The sequence below is a fragment of the Balaenoptera musculus genome, chromosome 6 (genome assembly GCF_009873245.2).
Source record: "Balaenoptera musculus isolate JJ_BM4_2016_0621 chromosome 6, mBalMus1.pri.v3, whole genome shotgun sequence".
In the NCBI taxonomy this organism is placed as follows: Eukaryota; Metazoa; Chordata; class Mammalia; order Artiodactyla; family Balaenopteridae; genus Balaenoptera; species Balaenoptera musculus.
The window spans coordinates 112,529,787-112,548,032 of record NC_045790.1 but is presented as its reverse complement, the minus strand read 5'-3'; the positions used below and the strand labels follow the sequence as shown (position 1 = coordinate 112,548,032).

At 49.0% G+C, this 18,246-nt stretch overlaps 1 protein-coding gene across 6 annotated transcripts in view; it reads left to right on the top strand.

Moving 5' to 3' along the window:
- Positions 1-18,246, top strand: part of AK8 (adenylate kinase 8) — a 133,182-nt gene that overhangs the window by 68,492 nt on the left and 46,444 nt on the right. For all 6 annotated transcript variants that reach the window (XM_036856352.1, XM_036856353.1, XM_036856355.1 and 3 more), the window contains one exon: positions 11,944-12,085. In XM_036856352.1, coding sequence (XP_036712247.1) covers positions 11,944-12,085 — 142 coding nt within the window. The remainder of the gene's footprint in view (positions 1-11,943; positions 12,086-18,246) is intronic.

Below are 18,246 nucleotides of genomic sequence, written 5' to 3'. Positions count from 1 at the left end.
GCCCAGCACGTGCCCTGGGACAATGTGGGGCGGCAGGAGCAGGCAGGCACGCCCCGTGGCGTCGGGGGCCCAGAAGCTCCCCTCTGCTGCCTGCATTTCCGTGTAGGTGAGACCCCGTTTGTCTCGAAGGAACAAAGGGAGAACAGGCGATAGAAGGCAGCAGGCAGCCTGACGGGTTTCTAGACAGGTGGCCAGCGACGGTCACTCCTCGACAGTCAAGGGAGCGGCTGCAGGTTTGGGCTGTGCAATCACCACTTGATTCCAGTTCAGTTTCTGCCACTGCCCCGCTGCGTGACCTTGGGCAAGTCACCCGACCGCTCAGAACTACGGTTTCCTCATCTACAAGGGTGAGCTTTTCACAGTATCAAAGTCATGGCTTGTTAGGTATCTAAATGAAAATGTGTCTGTAAAATGTTTAGCACTGTGCATGGCACACGATAGGCCACTTATTGGATACTTACTACTATTATTATTAATAGTTACAGTATTGTCATTGTCGTAATTGTAATTGTAGGAGAAGTCATGGTAGTAGTAGCAAGATTGTTCGGTAGACGGATGTTTCACATGTGGATTTTTTTGGTATCGTATTCTCTTCCTGTGACTAACGTCAGCTTTGGGTGCCTGGTTCCTATGGTCACCAGGAGCTGGCAGGAGCCCAGTCTGCTCCACGTCCGGGGCTCAGTTATCTATTGCAGCCACCCTGCAACGTGACAGCATAAAAGGACATCTGTTTCATTTTGCTCCTGATTTCGTGCACTAGGATTTCAGGCAGGGTGTGGCAGGGATGGCTCCACCCCACACTGCCTTGGGCCTTACTTGGCATGGCTAGAACAGCTAGAGGCACCTGGGCTGGCTCCTCTGGGGCTCTACATGGGGTTCTCGGTTCTGGTGTCAACCTGGTTCCTTGGTTCTTCTCCCTATTGCATCTGCTGGGGCAGGATTCTTCATCCCCATGCCTGGGGCCTGGAGTGAGATGCTTGGACCGTCTGGGGCTGGTCAGACCTCTCTCTGTGCAGCCTCTCCACATGGCTAGCTTGGGCTTCCTCCCAGCATGGGGGCCTCGGGTTGGTCAGCCCCCCTTATGTGGTCCTAGCTTCCCCCAGAACAAGCATCCCAAGGAGGCCCAGGGCGGCAGTGGTGGATGGGGTGGAGGATGGGGTAAGCTATGTCTTCTGCTGAGCCAGCCTCAGAAGTCCCAGAATGAACTTCCATCAAGCTAGTCAATAAGACTAGCCCAGATTCAAGGCGGTGGCGGGGGGGGGGAGGGGGGGAGGGGGGCTAGAGTCCCCTCTCAGCGGTAGGAGTGGCCACCTCTAATCTGCCACCCTAGGGAAGGCTTGCATTGAACGTTCTGGTTTGGTTCAGGACTGGCTGCATCCTGTGACTGGGTGAGGCTGAACCCAGATGGCCTCATGGGTCCTCAGAGCTGGGGGTGGCCTGACGTCAGACGTGCCACGTAGGGGCTTGCAGGGAGCTCAGAGAACTGAGAGTCCACTTCTCTTTTAAAGAGGAAGAAACCCCAGCTGGGAGGTAAAGTCACTCACCCAAGGGCACGCTGCAAACGAAATGCAGAATGGAGGGCAGAATTCTTGCTGTTTCTTCCCCTGAAAGGCAGGCAGAGAGCAGAGGTGGAGCAGGTGACCCCAGAGCCTGATGGCCTGTGTTTAATTCTGGGCTTCGTAACCTATTAGTGTGTGACCTTGGGCAAGTTACTTCCTCTCTCTGTGCCTCAGTTTCCTAATCCATAAAATGGGGTTGTTAATGAAGATTACATGAATCAATACTTGTATTAGAGAAAATACATGCTCAGAACAGAGCTGAGCTCATAGTAAGCACTATGGCACACATGCTTGTTAAGTAAATATGCCATCGCGTCTTTTTGACCCCAGAATATGGGGCTCATGGTTGTTCCCTGGTTTCCCAGTAGTTGCTGATTTTCTCCTCACAGATCATCATGTGGGCAACAGCTTTCTCGCTGCCCTTGAGATGTGGGCGGAAGTAACTGGTTCTGAGCCCCGACTTCATTAACATGGAAGGAAAATCGTGCTCCTTAAACTCTTTGATCCGCAGCGTACCGTTAATGTTAATACTCTGCACTTCACAACAATCTGGTCCGCACCTGGACTGCTGGCCTCTTCTCATTTTCCACTGAAAGATGTAAAACTGCGCTTTAAGATTAACTAATTACCAAATCGTTATACACAGTGTGTCTAAGTGAGCATTTTTATTAAAAGTCTTATTAATTTGCTAAGTGAAGCCCCATTTATTTACAGAAGAATGGTTTTTTTTTGAATTTTATCTTATTTTTTATACAGCAGGTTCTTATTAGTTCTCTATTTTATACATATTAGTGTATACATGTCAATCCCAATCTCCCAGTTCATCCCCCCACCCCAGAAAAATGTTTTTAAATGGTCTTTTTTTTCTCATCTAAAACCTCATTAGCAAGAGAAGCCCAAGGGCTGGAGAGCTGCCTCGCAGCTGTGACTGGGTCAGCCGTGTTGGCACCTCAATCTTATCTTTGCTTTTGGCCCCAGTAGGCGTGGCAGAGGGGAGTGATAGAAAGCGGGTAGCGCTCACGAGGGATGGACAGCACAGACCAGCCTCCTGGCTGGTGAGAGTCCCAGGCCTAATGTACTCTTCTGGACTTGAAAAAAATAGCCAATATTAAAAAATTGTCGGCAACTATAAGGAGAAAACTTCCTGTTGAAACCCAGGAAGTTTCAACTTGTTGGGGGAAATAAAACTTTTATTTTATTTATTTATTTAAAAAATATATATCTGTTTGTTTATTTATTTGGCCGCACCGGGTCTTAGTTGCAGCATTTGGCATCTAGTTCCCTGACCAGGGATCGAACCTAGGCCCCCTGCATTGGGAGTGTGGAGTCTTAACCACTGGACCACCAGGGAAGTCCCAAAAACTTTAAAATTATTTTTTAAAAATTGTTATTTCCTGGCACCATTGTCTGCCAAGCAGATTTAAATGTTGTTGTTAAGTAATAGAGATATTAGGATACAGACTTTTGGAACCTAAAGAAGTCTTAAAAGACATCCGTTCCATCTTGTGCCTGGGAAACACTGGCTGACCAAGGCAGGCACTTGGCCGGGGGAAGTGACTTGAGTTTACGAAGGAGGCAAGCACTCCCAGGGGCTTGGTCCCCCCGAAGAATTGTGGAGTACACCCAATTCGAACAAGCTGGTTTCTCCTTGTCATCTGCTGTACGGGTTTTAGAAATGTTCTGTTTATCATTTTAAGTGCTCACTTGGGGCGCAGGATCCATGGTTGACCAGCAGGTGGCGGTAAATAACAAACAAAGAGCGTCGCTAATGGAAAGCCTGGCCCGAGGTCCTGGCACTGTGGTGCTGCAGGTCCTTCTAAGACACTCCTGATTCCTGGTTACAGCAGAGAGGAGGGCTTGCAGGTCTCAGCTGCCAGGAATCAGTGTCATCCGAAGGGTAACGGTCTCCCAGAAATGGTGGAGTTTAGCTTTCACTGAATTACAGTGACAGTAAGTCGGGGCCCGGAAGAGCCCAGCCCATATCCTGGGTCAAGCCCCCAGCAGTGTGGGGAAGAGACAGATGCGTGGGGGGAATGGGAGCCCCATTTCTCTGGAGCATCCGTATGCATGAGATGGAAATGAAAAACAGAAACGAAAGCAACCCCTCTTTCTCCTCCGCAGCTGGGTTCCTTTCCAAGACTCTCCCACTGGGCCTGATCAGGAGGGGGCGGGGTCCAGGAGCTGCGCTGGGATGTTGGGAAGCGGGAGGAGAGGAAAATGCTGAGTCTCCCACGACCCCCGACAGATGCCAAGTGTCCCCTTTACTTGATTTCAAATGGGGCCTTGAAGAGGGAAAGACGTTGCAGGGGCAGTTACAGGCTGCGTGTGTCTGTGTACGTGTGTGCATGTGTGTATGTGTGTGTGCATGTATGTGTGTGTGCGTGCGTGTGTGTGTCCACGTGTGTGTGTGTGTAGGGGAGGGGGTAAGCGCGTGCGCTGTATTGTGTGTAGAAGGGTGTGGGGCGTAGAGCGTGTGTGTTGCGCATGGGGGGGTAGCGTGTGTAGGGTGCAGGTAGGCGTGTAGCAGGTGTGTAACGTGCGTGTCCTGCAGGGGTGTGTAGGGGTGTTATAGGTGAGTGCCTGGGCGTGTGTAGTGTGTCGGTGGGTTTCTGAGTGTGTGTGTCGGGAGTGTGTAGGGTGTGTGGTGAGGTCCTCAGCTTTTTCTGATCTGCCCGGGGGTGGTGGGAGGGTTAGATGGTTTGTCCTGGGCGCATCAATCAACCTTGGGTCTTTTTACCTTGAAGCCCCGGCTGAGGGAGCTCTTTCCTTTTCTCCACTTTCCGTCCTAGCCGTTCAGGGCCAGCGCCAGCAACCTCGGTGCCCCTCGGGCCCCTCCCCCAGCAGCTGAGCCCCGGGTCAGGGACGCTCACGGGGATGCAGAGGTTTGGACCACAGGCAGCAGGAAGGGGTCGGGGCAAGGGCTCCGAGAGAGTCCCTTCTGCCCTCGGCTCTCGCTTCCACTGGGCACATCATGAGCTGGCCTAGGTATTCTCCGGGGCCCTCCCTAACGAATGCCACTGGCATTCTGAGCTGGACTTGACTGAGGATGTCAGACCTGCAGCCTGGGAAGAAGAGTCCTGTCCAGTCACCTCATGGTGGCCTGACTCACGGGGGTACTTTCTTCTGTCTGAGCCGTAGGATTGATATGCAGGAGGGGGCTTGACCTGGGGCCCAGGCCTTTGAACAGGAATGCCTCCCCTTCAAGACCAAGGGTGGGCCAGGTGTCCTGGGTGGGGTTGGTGGGGGACCTGGGAGCCTCTCGCCCGTGACCGAGGCTCCCCGCCCACCCCTCGAGCACAGCCGGCCGGCAGGGAATACATGGATTGAGATTTTAATAACCTCGAGGTCAATGTGAGGACTGCCATCTTTTATGGAAGATTTTCAGAAAAAAAAAAAAAAAAAAAAAGCCACCCGAAACCATGTGGTGTGGCCTTTATGAAATAATGGGATATTCATATCTTGCACTTTGCTAAATTTAGGGTTGACAGGACATTCCGGAGAGGTAGCCCTTGGCAGTAGCTTATACGCAGGGTAAGATGTTAACTGTCAAGCCCAGAAATCAAGCCTGAGGCACCTGACTCAGTGGAGAAAGACTTGCGAGCGCACTGAAAATCTCTCTCCGAGAGGAGGATGAAGGCCGAGGGACAGCGTTATCAAGGAGACTTTCAACTTCCAGCAGAACACAGCGGCCGAGATCTGCTCTGAAAAGGCTGCATTTTTGCTGAACCGGCTGGTCAGACCATGTGGGGTTGGAAAAGTGAGTCGATGGCCTACAGGGGGAAAAAAGGCAGCAGCCAAACAAAGGCACAGGGCAGAAAACCTGATACAGGAGATGCAGGGGTAGGGCCGGGAAATGCACTGAAGGCAGGGTCTTCCCGCCTCACCCTTCACCCCTGGGCCTGCACGCCGTGTCTGTGTCCGGGAGGGCCCCCGAGGCAGTATCCAGAGGGGTCTGTCATTTGTTTTTGCCGCCAGCAGTGTCTCCCAGCCTCCAAAGGGGGAGCACAGCCCGTCCCTGCGAGGGGACCCCTGGTGTTGCCCAGAGCCGTCCGTGCTGGAGGGGGAGGGGACCAGCGAGCCTCCGTGGCCCCGCAGCCTCTGTCTCCCTGGCCCCAGGAGCCCCAGTTACCAATGTTCAACCTTGATTGAGACACAGAGAGGGTAATGGCCCGGTGTGCGGGTCTGAGCAGCTTTCCCGGGATTGCCCAGGAAGGCAGATCCGTGCAGATGCCAGGCTCCTGGGCAGCGCTTCCAGGGTCCAGAGCAGAGTGACAGACGGGCTAGGGCTCCATCCAGCCCTCAGGTGCCCCCAAAGTGGAGCCGCTTCTGGGGTGCAAGGACAACCCTCCAAGGAGATTTCATCCTTTGTCCTTTTGCAGTGGTCTCTCGCAGTGGTCATTTCAACCTCCTTTAGGCCTTTAAGTCATTTCCTTTAAACAAAAAACCCACTTTGTTAATGGAGGCCTTTAAATGTATGTAAAAAGCAGAGAGAATAGGATAAGGAACCTGAAGGGACCCATAACCAGTATAAGGGACCCACGTGAGCTCGTGGTCACCCTCGGTGCGTCTGGAATCCTCTGGGAAGACCTCCCCGCCATCAGGAGTATTTTGAAACAAATCCCAGACGTCAACACGTCTTCTCTTGACTGCTTATTTAATTCATGGGTGGGCTGTGGCGTGGATGAAGGGAGCCCTGAGAGAAGGGCTGTTTCCCATTGCCACAGGACTTGACTCAGAGCTTGGGAGAACAGTCCAGGTTTGGGGGAATTGTTAACTATGCATTCATTCATTCATTCAACGTGTGTTGATTACGTACCTGCCACGTGCGGGACACAATACCAAATGCCCGGGTGTAGCAACGAGCCTGACTTGACAGGGGTCCCTGCTTTCTCCAGTGGGGGGTGAGGGTGGGAATGTAGGCATTAAACAAATACTGCACCAATAATGATTGATTCACAATTGTGGTACGGTCCTCTGAGGAGAAGTGCTAATTTGAGAGCCTGAAGAGAGGGGCTTGTTTTGGTTTTGGCTCGAAGCTGGAGTCTATGTGAGTATCCATCTTCTTCCCCAGTCCTCCGGAAATGTGACCTTGCCCTCCTCCGAATCGCTCAGCACTGCCACGCCTCCCATGTCCTTAGGCCTTTCCAGCCAGGATGTGTTGACTTGTGTTATTGTCTCTCTCAACTCCAGGACCCTGAGCCCCCGAGGGACCATCTGTCACTCGTGGGGCATCAGTGGGGCCCTCCTCTCTCCCCCGTGCGTGTGTAGTGTGTGTATATGTGCGTGTGTGTATATGTATGTCAATATACATTTAAATTAGACCGTATTATACAAACTGTTTACTTGCTTTTTTCCCATTTGATATTCTGTCCGAGGCCTCTTTCTGAGTCAACATAAATATAAATGATTTTTTAAAGTTTACCTAATATCACATTGCATAGATGTGCATCCTTTATTTAAGCTGTTGTCTACTGACGGACATTTAAAATCGTTTCCGATTGTCACTGATATAAACAGCACTGAAATGGACATCTTTATGTGCACATCTTTGGTCGTATGTGCTGTTGTATCTTAGGTGTAAATTCTTAGGAACGTGATTGCTGGGCCAAAAGGCATGTACATTTTAACTTTTGATGTCAGTTGGGAAGTTCCCTCTAGAAATCTTTGCCAACTTAATAGGGGGGAAAAAAAACCACCCCAAACCAAAAAGTCTCTTTGTGTTTCTATCTGGTCAGATTTCTTGACCTTAAGTCAGATTTCTTCCAGGCTGAGAAACTGGCTTGGGCAGGTCACTTAAGGCACAATCTTTCTGGGACTTGGTTTCTCAACTTTGAAATGAGGGGGGTGGTCAAAGGGATGACCTACCAGGTCTTTCCCTGTCTGAATCGCCAAGGCTCCGAGCTGCACAAGCAGCCCGCTGTTGCCCCTAGAAGCTCAGTGGCTCAGACGTCCCTCCTGGAGTGCAGCTTGGTTTCCAAACAGCACTGACTATTGAAGAAAACAAATTATTGGCCCAATGCCATTCTCACCACCAAACAACTGAGGCCTTAATGGGCCTGGGGTATCACTGGTCAGCAAACTAATTACCCAGTGGACCTCCTCTCCCAAGGGCAAGCCCGTTTCTCCTAAAGCCAGATTCAAGCTCAGATGCTGGACTTCATGCTTGTAATTTAAGGGTCCCATTTTCTTGCCAGTGGCTTCATCGTAGCCATCTGATGGGAATCTGGGTAAACTTTTAGGAGGAATTAAAACTATATGCACACAGGGACTTCCCTGGTGGCGCAGTGGTTAAGAATCTGCCTGCTAATGCAGGGGACATGGGTTTGAGCCCTCGTCCGGGAAGATCCCACATGCCGCAGAGCACCTAAGCCGGTGCGCCACAACTACTGAGCCTGTGCACCACAACTACTGAAGCCCACGCACCTAGAGCCCGTGCTCTGCAACAAGAGAAGCCACCGCAATGAGAAGCCCACGCACCACAACTAAAGAAAGCCCACGTGCAGCAATGAAGACCCATCCCTTCAAAAGAGCTCTGATCTGGCAGCTCCCATGAGTTGTCTCCAGGCCCCATAACATCCAGCGAGGCAGGTGTCCCAGAGGAGGACTCTGAGATTCAGGGAGGTCCCACGGCCGGACCACTGGGCTCTCCGCTCACACTTGCTTGAAGAAAGGAACCCAGGGGAGCTAAGAGCTGAGTTTTTCTGGGTTTTATTCTAAGGAACTCTCATAAAAGCAGCAGTATTTACAAATCTTCCTGCAGCGCCCCCACTTAGAGCTCAGCCCACCCACCTTCCCCGTCTGCTGATGGAGAGACTGGGGCTGGGAGAGGGGTGCAGAGAGCGCTTTCTGCCACAGCCGGCCTCTCTCTAATGGGGTGTCGCTGGAAGCTTGCGGCGTCCCTCAGCTACTCAGGTGCCCAGGGACTTGAGGGCACTGTGCTTGTGGGGTCAGCAAAAGATGGTTTCTTTCCTTTTATTTATTTTATTTATTTATTTTTTTTGGCTGCGCCGCGCGGCTTGCGAGATGTCAGTTCCCCAACCAGATATTGAACCCGGGCCACCGCAGTGAAAGCGCCAAGTCCTAACCACTGGACCACCAGGGAATTACTTTTTTTTTTTTTTTTTTGGTTTCCTTTTAGAAATTTAGAAAGCTGGAGCTGTTCACAGCTGGTTTGCACTCAGGGGTCCTCAGCCCAAGCTCTCTGCAGACTTTACAGGAGGTAAAGTGTTCTTCACTAGCCACACCCATGGGACCTGGGGACCCCAGCCGGGGTCTCCACTGGCGGATCCCACAAAATAAGCAGTCCTTGTGCAAACGTGGCAGAGCGCACGTTCCAGGACGTACCAGCTCAGGATCCTGAGATCAACCCCCATGCGTTCATTCAATAAATATGCACCAAGGGCTAGCGCATGGTCATTCCCAAGATGGCCCGGGGGTGGCCAGATCCCCTTCCTTCCTGAAGACCTGGCAGGGCCTCCCCACCTCCACTTCCCAGAGATCACTCTGCTCCAGCCACACTGGCCCTTTCTCCATCCCTTCCACGTGCCGAGGTCATTCCAGCCTCAGGGCCTTTGCCAGTGCCACCCCGGACATCCTCCCCAGATCTTCACGGGCTGGACTCACCGTCCAGACCTCGGCCGGCTGTGACCGCAGAGACCATCCTGGACCCAGTCAAACCAGCAGCATCCCATCATTCGGTTTGCTTTCTGCATAGTATTTAGGACCCTCTGAGATGGGTGTTTATCTGTGCATTGTCTGTCTCTCTGGCTAGAACGTAAAATCCAGGAGGGCAGGGCCCTTGGCTTCTTGTTTGCCGTGTGTGGCAGCGTCAAACCCTTGTCCCTGGACACAGCACAGATGCTGCATAACGCTCCATTGGATGGATCCCTGGGATAGGCTTGTTTTTGTACTAGTTACTATTTCACTGAGAATATCTGTACATATTTAGGGGTAGACCTGGATTGGAAAGCTCTATGGCAGATTCTTAACCCACATTGTCTTTAATCTGTATTTCTCTTGACAGAAAACATGAGGTTTCTGGATCAGAGAAAAGACCCATTATTTATTCACACAGTAGCCTGAGGGCTGGCTCCCCGCACCCTGACTCCTCACAGGGGCCGCTGGTGGGAGCCGGTGTGCCCTGCGTGCGTGGGGAGGGGAGCACGGGGTGGAGGAGCCGAAGCTGTGACAGCTGCCCCTCTGTCCCTCCCCCGCCACCGCTGCTGCCCTGAATATAAACAGCCCCTGGGGAGTGGGGGCAGGGAGATCAGTAGGTTTACTACCCCCGGAATGTGAACAGAGGACTGAGGACAGAGGTCCCTAAGTCTCTCCAACTTTAACTGCCCAGGCTTGTTTGAAGTCAACCATCCTTTATCCCAGGAGCCAACTCAGCACACCGTGACCTTGACCTTGGGGAAAACATGAGCCTATTCATGAAACATTGTTTCCTGACATACATCTCCCGAACTGAAAAGTACCAGCCCCCATCTCTGAGTGCCATCTCCCACATGCCTGGAGCTATGCGTCGTGTTGATCTGTGGTGAGAGGTCCCGGCATCCTCTTTCGGCGGTTGAGGAAACTGAGACTGGGAGAGCCTGCCTGACCGAGTGGAGGTCGGTTGGCACCTAAGGGCAGGGCTGAGACCAGCCCCCGCATTCGTGTGTGCCTCCAGCCCAGCTCCTCCCCCTCCTCTCTTCTTCTGAGCTCCCCAAAGCCTGGTCGAGTTGGTTTTAACATCTTTGTTTAGTTGCAGTGAAGCTTTGAAAAGGGAGGGCTCCTGTCTATTTATTCCATACCTCCTATCTGCCAGGCACTGTGTTAATCATGGAAAAGCGAGGTGGGCATGGTCCTCTGTCCTCGTGAGAGGCAGCATTACACAAAGAATTAGCCAGAGAGTTAATAACAGGGGTGGCAAGTGAAGGTGAAGAAGCACAGGTGCTAACCCAGCGACGGGCCGTCCAGGGAGCGGACACTCCTCTGGGGCCTGGCCCCGGGCAAGGCATGGGGGAAGGATGCTCTGGATGGAGAGACCGGCACCTTCAAGGGGAGGCGAAGAGCTGGGGGAGATTCACAGGGAGGGGAGGCAGGACTTGGGCCCTGCAGGGCCCTGTTGACCATGGGGAAGTGTACTGCTCTTATCCCCAGAGCTTTGGGGAGCCACGGCGGGTTTAAGCAGGGAAGGGATGGGATTAGCTGTATCAACTTCTCACTGATCTGTCTTAGCCAAATCTTCTCATTAGAGCAAATTTCCTGCTCTTTCCTAGGGACTGGGGAAGAAAGGCTGGAAGATGTGAGAAAGAACAAAATCAGGGAAATGCAAATGACTTAGATGAGGTTTATGGTTCTTTGGCAACAGGGCAGTAACCCGGCATGTCACAGCCGTGGAGGAAAGCAGTAATTTTTCTGAATCTCTCACCACCACGTTCATCTGGCTGTCAGCCTGGGGGCCTTTGGGGAAGTTTCAGTCATGTGCGTCAGGGCCACTTGGCTGACTCACGGAGGGAACCCGGCATCTCCAGAAAAGCCGCTGAGCTGCCCTGTCACTGCAGCTCCAGGAAACCCGCTCGCTGGGGGGCCCCACATTCATAGCAAACAATGGTAATATTTACCAAGTATCTCTGGAAAAATGAGTGCAAAGTGCAGGAAATGCAGTGCAAATTGCTAGAACGCAGTACATTAGCAACATAGGCCTTTTAATGAATCTGAGAAGAGAGGTATAAATTTCAGGAAAATGTCAATTGCAGTAATGTAAACAAGAGGCTTCTCAACATCTCCTTCTCCCTGAGACTCGATTTCAGTCTCTGGTTATAACTAAAGCTGTGATTCTTGAGAGAGATTTGATTCTGAACATCAAGGAGGGGAGAACTGGGGGAAGGGGAAAAGAAGGGGGTTGCTTGTGTATCGTGAATTAGCAGAGAGCCTCGGGGGCACCACTACCATCCCATCGGAGGAAAACTAAACCTTCCACTGGGGATTGGTATGCTTCCGTGAAAAGTCTTTTTGCTGCAAAAACTGGATCCCTGCGGTTGCAGGGGGATCGGGGAGGGATGCCCACATATCACTGAAGGGCTGGGAGCTACCCTGGCTGCCGATGGGCGTATATCCTGTCAAAGTCAGGGAAAGCTCAGCTCAAGGTCAAGGTCACCCAATGGTTTTCCCTTCTTGGGTGGCCACGTTCCTCCCATTGCTAGGACCTCGGCGGGTCCTGGGAAACGGGCGCCCACAGCCCTGTCCATCTAAAATGGCCTCTTCACCTGTTCAAATCAGGGTCAAATAAAGTTAGGAAGACCGTGAGCCAGGGCTGCGGAGGCTCCCTCACCTTCCTGTTGACTCAGGAGAGGTGGCCAGGGCGGCCGAGTGACCAGCTGTCTTCCTTTCTCTGCAGTTCCCGACAACATCATCATGAAGGTGCTGAGGCAGCGCCTGGACCAGCAGGACTGCGTTGAGAGAGGGTGGGTGCTGCACGGCTTCCCGCGAGACAGGGACCAGGCGCGCTTGATGGACGGCCTGGGCTACAAGCCCAACAGGTGAGCAACCCGCTTCCGGCGGGGCCTCGGCCCTGGCCACGCCGCCTCCCTGGAAAAGGTCCCCACCACCAGGCGCTGTCTGTCCAGATCCGGCTGACTGCTGGCAGTTTGCCGGAGCCTTACCACGTTCCGGAAGGGGGGGAGTGTCTCTTAGTCATTCCCATTGCCACCCACTCATCCCATTCACCCTGGGAACGAGGAGTCAGGCTTGGGTTCAGATCCTGGCTCGGCCGCTCGCCTTGCTGGACCTGAGCGTCTCCTCTGTGAATGATAATACGCAGCAACCAGTCTTGCCTTCCTCATGGGATTGTGGTGCAAAGCAATCCATGTTTCCTTCTACTGTTTTCACAACTTCCTTTTTTACATTTGGTTCTTTGATGCGTCTGATATTTATTTTGATGTGGGTATGCAGTGCAAATCTCTTTTTTTTTCCCCCTCAAATGTTGAATATTGTTGAATACTCTGTCCTTCTTCCACTAACTTGAACTTGAGGGCACCCCGCCACAGTAGGTATTGTGGAAATAAACAAAGACCTCCTAAATGAAAAAAGCAAAGGCTGTTTAGTCAGAGCTTGCTATATATAGCAAGGGAGTTGGCCCAATCTTAAAGGCAGGCAGAGGGGAGGGAGAGCCTTCTAGTGGGAAAGGTGAGGCTTGAGGGCTTCCCTGAGGGAGGCTGTGGGCCTGGGGAAGCTGGGGGCGGCCAGCTGGAAGCAGGGTGTCCTATGTGCTTGGTTAGGGGAACATATTCAGCTTTCTCTAATTTGGTTCTAAACTGGAAATGGTGGCAAAATTAGGGAAGCTGTTAGTTACTGATCAAGTCCTGGCTCTTTGGGGCTGATTGCTGCAGAGATGGTGATTGGGTCCTGGGCTGGTGGCTGCAGGGGATAGGTATTTATATATGGTCTGAACACTGTCTGCTCGTAAATACAGTCTCTCTGTACGCTTGGTTGTACTTGTAAACTTTCTATTGTTTCCCAAAAGTCTATTTCTGCAGTAGTACCACACTGTTTAACTACTTTAGTTTTATCATGTGTTTCAAGTCAGTGCAGGACAAAGCCCTTTCATTACTCTTCTTTATTGTCTATTTTATATGTTTGTTTGTTACTCCAAATGAGCACTATGATAATTCAATCGTGAACTGCCATTGACTTTTAAAGAATATTTTATTTATTTATTTTAGCTGCGCCGGGTCTTAGTTGCAGCATGTGGGATCTTCGTTTCGGCACGCAAACTCTTAGTTGCGGCATGCACGTGGGATCTAGCTCACCGAGCAGGGATCAAACCCGGGCCCCTGGCATTGGGAGCAAGAAGTCTTACCCACTGGACCACCAGGGAAGTCCCTGCCATTGACATTTTAACTAGAATTGCATTAGGTTTATCACTTGGTCTGTTGCAGTCTATGGCCCTGTCCTCTCTTTGCCCCTTCGTGAAACGACCGACACTTTATTGGGCCCATGCTTTTCATTTTAAGTGCATTTCTAGTTATTATATTACCTGTTGTTCTTCTTGTTGGTGTTGTGATAAGAGGGTATTTTCACCCATTTTATTTTCTAACTGGATTTCTCAGGAGTATAAGAAAGATATTGATTTTTCTTATTTGCTTTATACTCCAGCTTCTTACTAGAACTTTCTTACTGCTTCTGATAGTTTTTCAGTTGATTCCCTTGGGCTTTTCAGGGTGATGATCATGTCATCTACAAATATTTATTCTTTTGCCTCTTCCATATTTATATTTTTCATTTTACTCTTTGGTCTAATTACATTGGGCAGTACTTCCAGAACTGAGTCATGATGGACAGGTGTTTTTTTTTTCCTGACGTGAAGGACTGTCCTGCATTCTACCACTAAGGCACTACTGTCATTTGAGGTATATACAGTTTTTATAAAGTTAAAGAAGTATAGCTCTTAGGATTTAAAATATCTGGAGTTGATGCTGAATATTATTCAAAGGCCTTTTTAGCATCTTCTAAGACAAACGGGTTTTTTTCTCTTTTTGATGTATGAATATAATGAATTATGTTAGCAGGTTTTCTAATAATAAGTCAGCCTTTCACTTCTAGAATGACTGTCACTTGGTCTTGGTGTGTTATTCTTTCAATATATTGCTTGTGGCAGGTGCAGTTTTGATTCCCCATCAAAACTGAGCAGTCCCCCTCCCTGCCATGTCATGCCAGTGAATGTTATATTACATGGCAAAAGGAACTTTGCAGGTGTAATTAAGGTAACTGATCAGTTGGCTTTAAAGTAGGGAGGTCATCCTGAGCGACCTTGATCTTAGTGCAGTTAGGCCTGTACCAGACTTCTGACCTACAGAAATGTAGTATAATAAGTTTGAACTTTTTAAATCAACTAAATTTGTAGTAATTTGTTATAGTAGCAATGGGAAACTAATACACTGTTGGATGGTATTGGCTACATTTTTATTTAGATTTTTTGCTTTAATATGCATATGTAATATGGGTATGAATTTTTCCTTTTTTTTTTTTTTTTTTTGTCCTTTGTCAGGCTTATAGTATCAAGGATGTGATCATTTCACAGGTTTTCATTCTTCCTCTGTATCTGGAATAGTTTTTAAAACTTCAACACTAACTGTTCCTTGGAGCTGGCCCTTTGGGGGAGAGGTAGCTTATTAATGATTTGATTTTGTGTTTCCTGCAGTTTTTGCTTTATATGTTTTGGTGCCATGTTATTTAGTTCATAAAGGTTTTTGTCAGCTGTGTGTTCATTGTGCAGTGTCATCTTGATGAAAGCGACTGTCTGTGACAGGACCGTTACTTGTCTCCTCCAACATGAATTTTCCCTTTCCTCCTCAGTAACAAAACATCAGTTTTCAGTAGAGCATGTTGGTGCTGAAATGAAAGACCCCATTTTCCAGCCTCCTTTACAGCTCTGTAGAACCACAGGACTAAGTTCTGGCCAATGAGATATAAGCACAAAATTGTGAGTGTAATTTCCGGAAAACCTGTTTTCGGAGAGCTAACTCAGCTGGAAGGAGGTCTTTTTTGTCCTTTTTGTCTATTTTGCCTTTCTCTTCTCATTTTGTTTTTCCTAATGTTAATAATCACCTTGTTTCTTCACTTGCCTAGTTTTCTTTGAATCTATTTGCTACTTATTTCTACAGCTTATAATAGCCCCTCAGAACAATATTCCACAAAGTCCATCATATTATGTAAACTGTGAGTTCCAGGTTTTTCTTATTTACTCCCGTTCCTTTCTTGTTTGGACTGCTTTTTCTGTAGGTTCACTGCAGGGCTGTTCCAGGACTTTTCTGCACTGTGATTGAGGGATTCCCTTGGCCTGTCTTCTGAGTTGGGGTCCCTGTTTGCTGAATCACACATCTTCCTCTTTCTCGCATACTCCCTTGTTTTAGTGTAGCATACCTTCCAGTTGCTTCTCAAGTTAAAAAGATGGTTTGACAACGGTAGGCTGTCACACCCTCATCACATGTGCTCCAGGCTGAAGAAGTTCACAATGAAATTTCATTTATTTCTTTGATCTGGGTCTCATTTACTCCATGGGACCAAAAATTAATGTGAAAACCCATGTCCTTCAGTTCTGGGAAATTCTCTTGAATTATTTTGTTGATTTTTCTCTATTTTTTTTTTTTTTTCTGTTCTCCCTGGAACCCGCTATTTGGGTGTTAGATCTCCTAGACTGGCCTTGTAAATTAAAAAAAAAAATCTTGGGGCTTCCCTGGTGGCGCAGTGGTTGAGAATCTGCCTGCCAATGCAGGGGACACGGGTTCGAGCCCTGGTCTGGGAAGATCCCACATGCCGCGGAGCAACTAGGCCCATGAGCCACAATTACTGAGCCTGCGCATCTGGAGCCTGTGCTCCGCAACAAGAGAGGCTGCGATAACGAGAGGCCCGCGCACTGCGATGAAGAGTGGCCCCCACTTGCCGCAACTAGAGAAAGCCCTCGCACAGAAACGAAGACCCAACACAGCCATAAATAAATAAATAAATAATTAAAAAAAAAAAAAATCTTTTCTCTCTTGTATCCTATGTCTTTTGTTTTTTTTGTGTTTGTGTATGTGTGTGGTTTGCCTTTGTTTTGTTTTGCTCTACCTTCTAGGAGGTTTCCTCAACTTTCTCTTTCAACCCTTTTATTGAATTTCTAACTTCTGCTGCAGTTTTTACTTTTATAACATTCAAGAGGTCTTTTTTTGTCATCTGAATATTACTCTTATAGTTTCTTGATCTTATTTCATGGATTTTTTTTAATCTCTTGAAGATGTTAATGGCAAGCTTGTTTTTGCAGGAGGGTAATGAGGAGAGGTTTTTTTCCCCTCCTGCATAGTCTGTTCCTACTGAGTTTTTGTTTGTCTTGGTCTCATTCTTTCTCGGTAGAAAGACGTTGCGTTACTCTTGGTTGTTTGCTCACATGTAAGAACGGGAAACTAAAAAATTCTTTGGGAGCTCTGAGGGCATAGATGGAGCTCATAGAATTTGTCTTCAGTGTAGGATGAACTATTTGGGCCTTTTGTGCAGAATCCTCCCACCAACTCAACGTCTTTAAGTCTTTACCTCTGGAAATGTCAGATTCCTCAGAGAGGACTCACCCAGTCTCCTGCTGGAGGGTGAAGGTCTGGGGTCCGAGGGAGAAGCAGGGCAGTGGGAATTGGGAGGAGGCGAGCAGAGGTCTCACATACTGCATGCCATATGCATATATTTTTTTAAACCTAATTCCCCTAATTTTGGTACAGACTCAGACTCTCAACTGTGCTCAGCATTCTTCAAGTCCAAGGAGCCTATATTATATCCTCTCTAGAGAATAAACCTCCCATTTCTACCGAAGTGGAGGAGCATTCCCTCGGCTGGGTGGTGTGAGGAGGGGATCTGGGGCTTAATCTCTTCTTAAGCAAGTTTGACCAATCGTCCTTATTTTAGCCATCCAGTTTCCGAGTGGACTCTTACCAGCGCTGCTTGCTGCTCAAAAGCCAATAAAGAGGCAAGTTTGGTGGAAAGGAAAGTTTGCTTTATTTCCAATGCTGGCAACCCAGGGGGGAGGGGGGGACTCCTGTCCAAAGGCTGACTCCCCCCTACTGACAGTCAGGGGACAAGAGCTTTTATAGACGGAGGGAGGGCTCTACATGCAGAAACAGCACAGTCAGCTCTGACACTCATCTTGAAACTGGTCCTGCGGTGGTCTGATCAGCGTCGTCTTGATTGTTTTAGGTACAGTTAGTCTTCAGTTCCAGGGTTGGTTTGTTCCCATTTCCTTGAGGCCAGTTCTCAGAATTGCGGCAGCTTATGTCCCGGCTACAGCCTGGTCATCATGTAGTTCACTTCTTCCACCTCGTGGGGTTTCACTATCTACAAGACGGCTCACAGGATACGGCTCAGAATATTATCCATAGCCCTTGAGGGGGAACTAAACGTCCTTAACTATGCTTAATGACTAAACTATGATTATTTGTTTGACTGTTTTCTTTGCCTCTGCATTTTCTCACTTCTCTGATTAAACTTATTCGTTGGCTAAAGTTTTTCCACAGACAAAAGGCAGGAGGAGGACATGGGAGGGAAGGACCACAGGGCCCTGCTCCGTTTCAGTACCTCTGCCTGAGTCTTTTGAGGATTTGCCGCTGAGGGCTGGGTTTGTTCTCAGCTTTTCCTACTGCTGACTCGGGATTTGGCTTGCTGACGTCTTGCTGCTTGTTGTCACAGGTCCAGCTGCCTTCCAGCCTCAAAAACTCTTGTTTAGTTGCCTTCCCTTCTGCTGTTCTCCCTGTCGTTGCTGGTTAGGTGTTCAGAATCCCTTTCCTGTCAATCTTCTGTCAGGTTTGGGGAGGAAACAGAATGTGGTGCATGTTTCAATGTGCCATTTTTACCCGGAACTCAACCCTTGATTGCTTTGTTGCATTTGCATGTCTCTTACCTTCATTTACTTTGCTTCCTTTATTTTAAGTTGTCACGTAGGGCAGAATGAAATTGGGTTTAACATTTTTTATTCAACCTGCTTGTCTTTTCCTTTGAACAGTTGAATTTATCCCACTTATTTTTTACTTTCATCACTTTATTTTATGCTTCATCATGGTTTCCTTTGTTTTCCGTCTTTTTTTAATGGTCTGTGTTTTCTTTTTTTTAATTTTATTTTATAAATTTATTTATTTATTTTTATTTTTGGCTGCGTTGGGTCTTTGTTGCCGCGCGCGGGTTT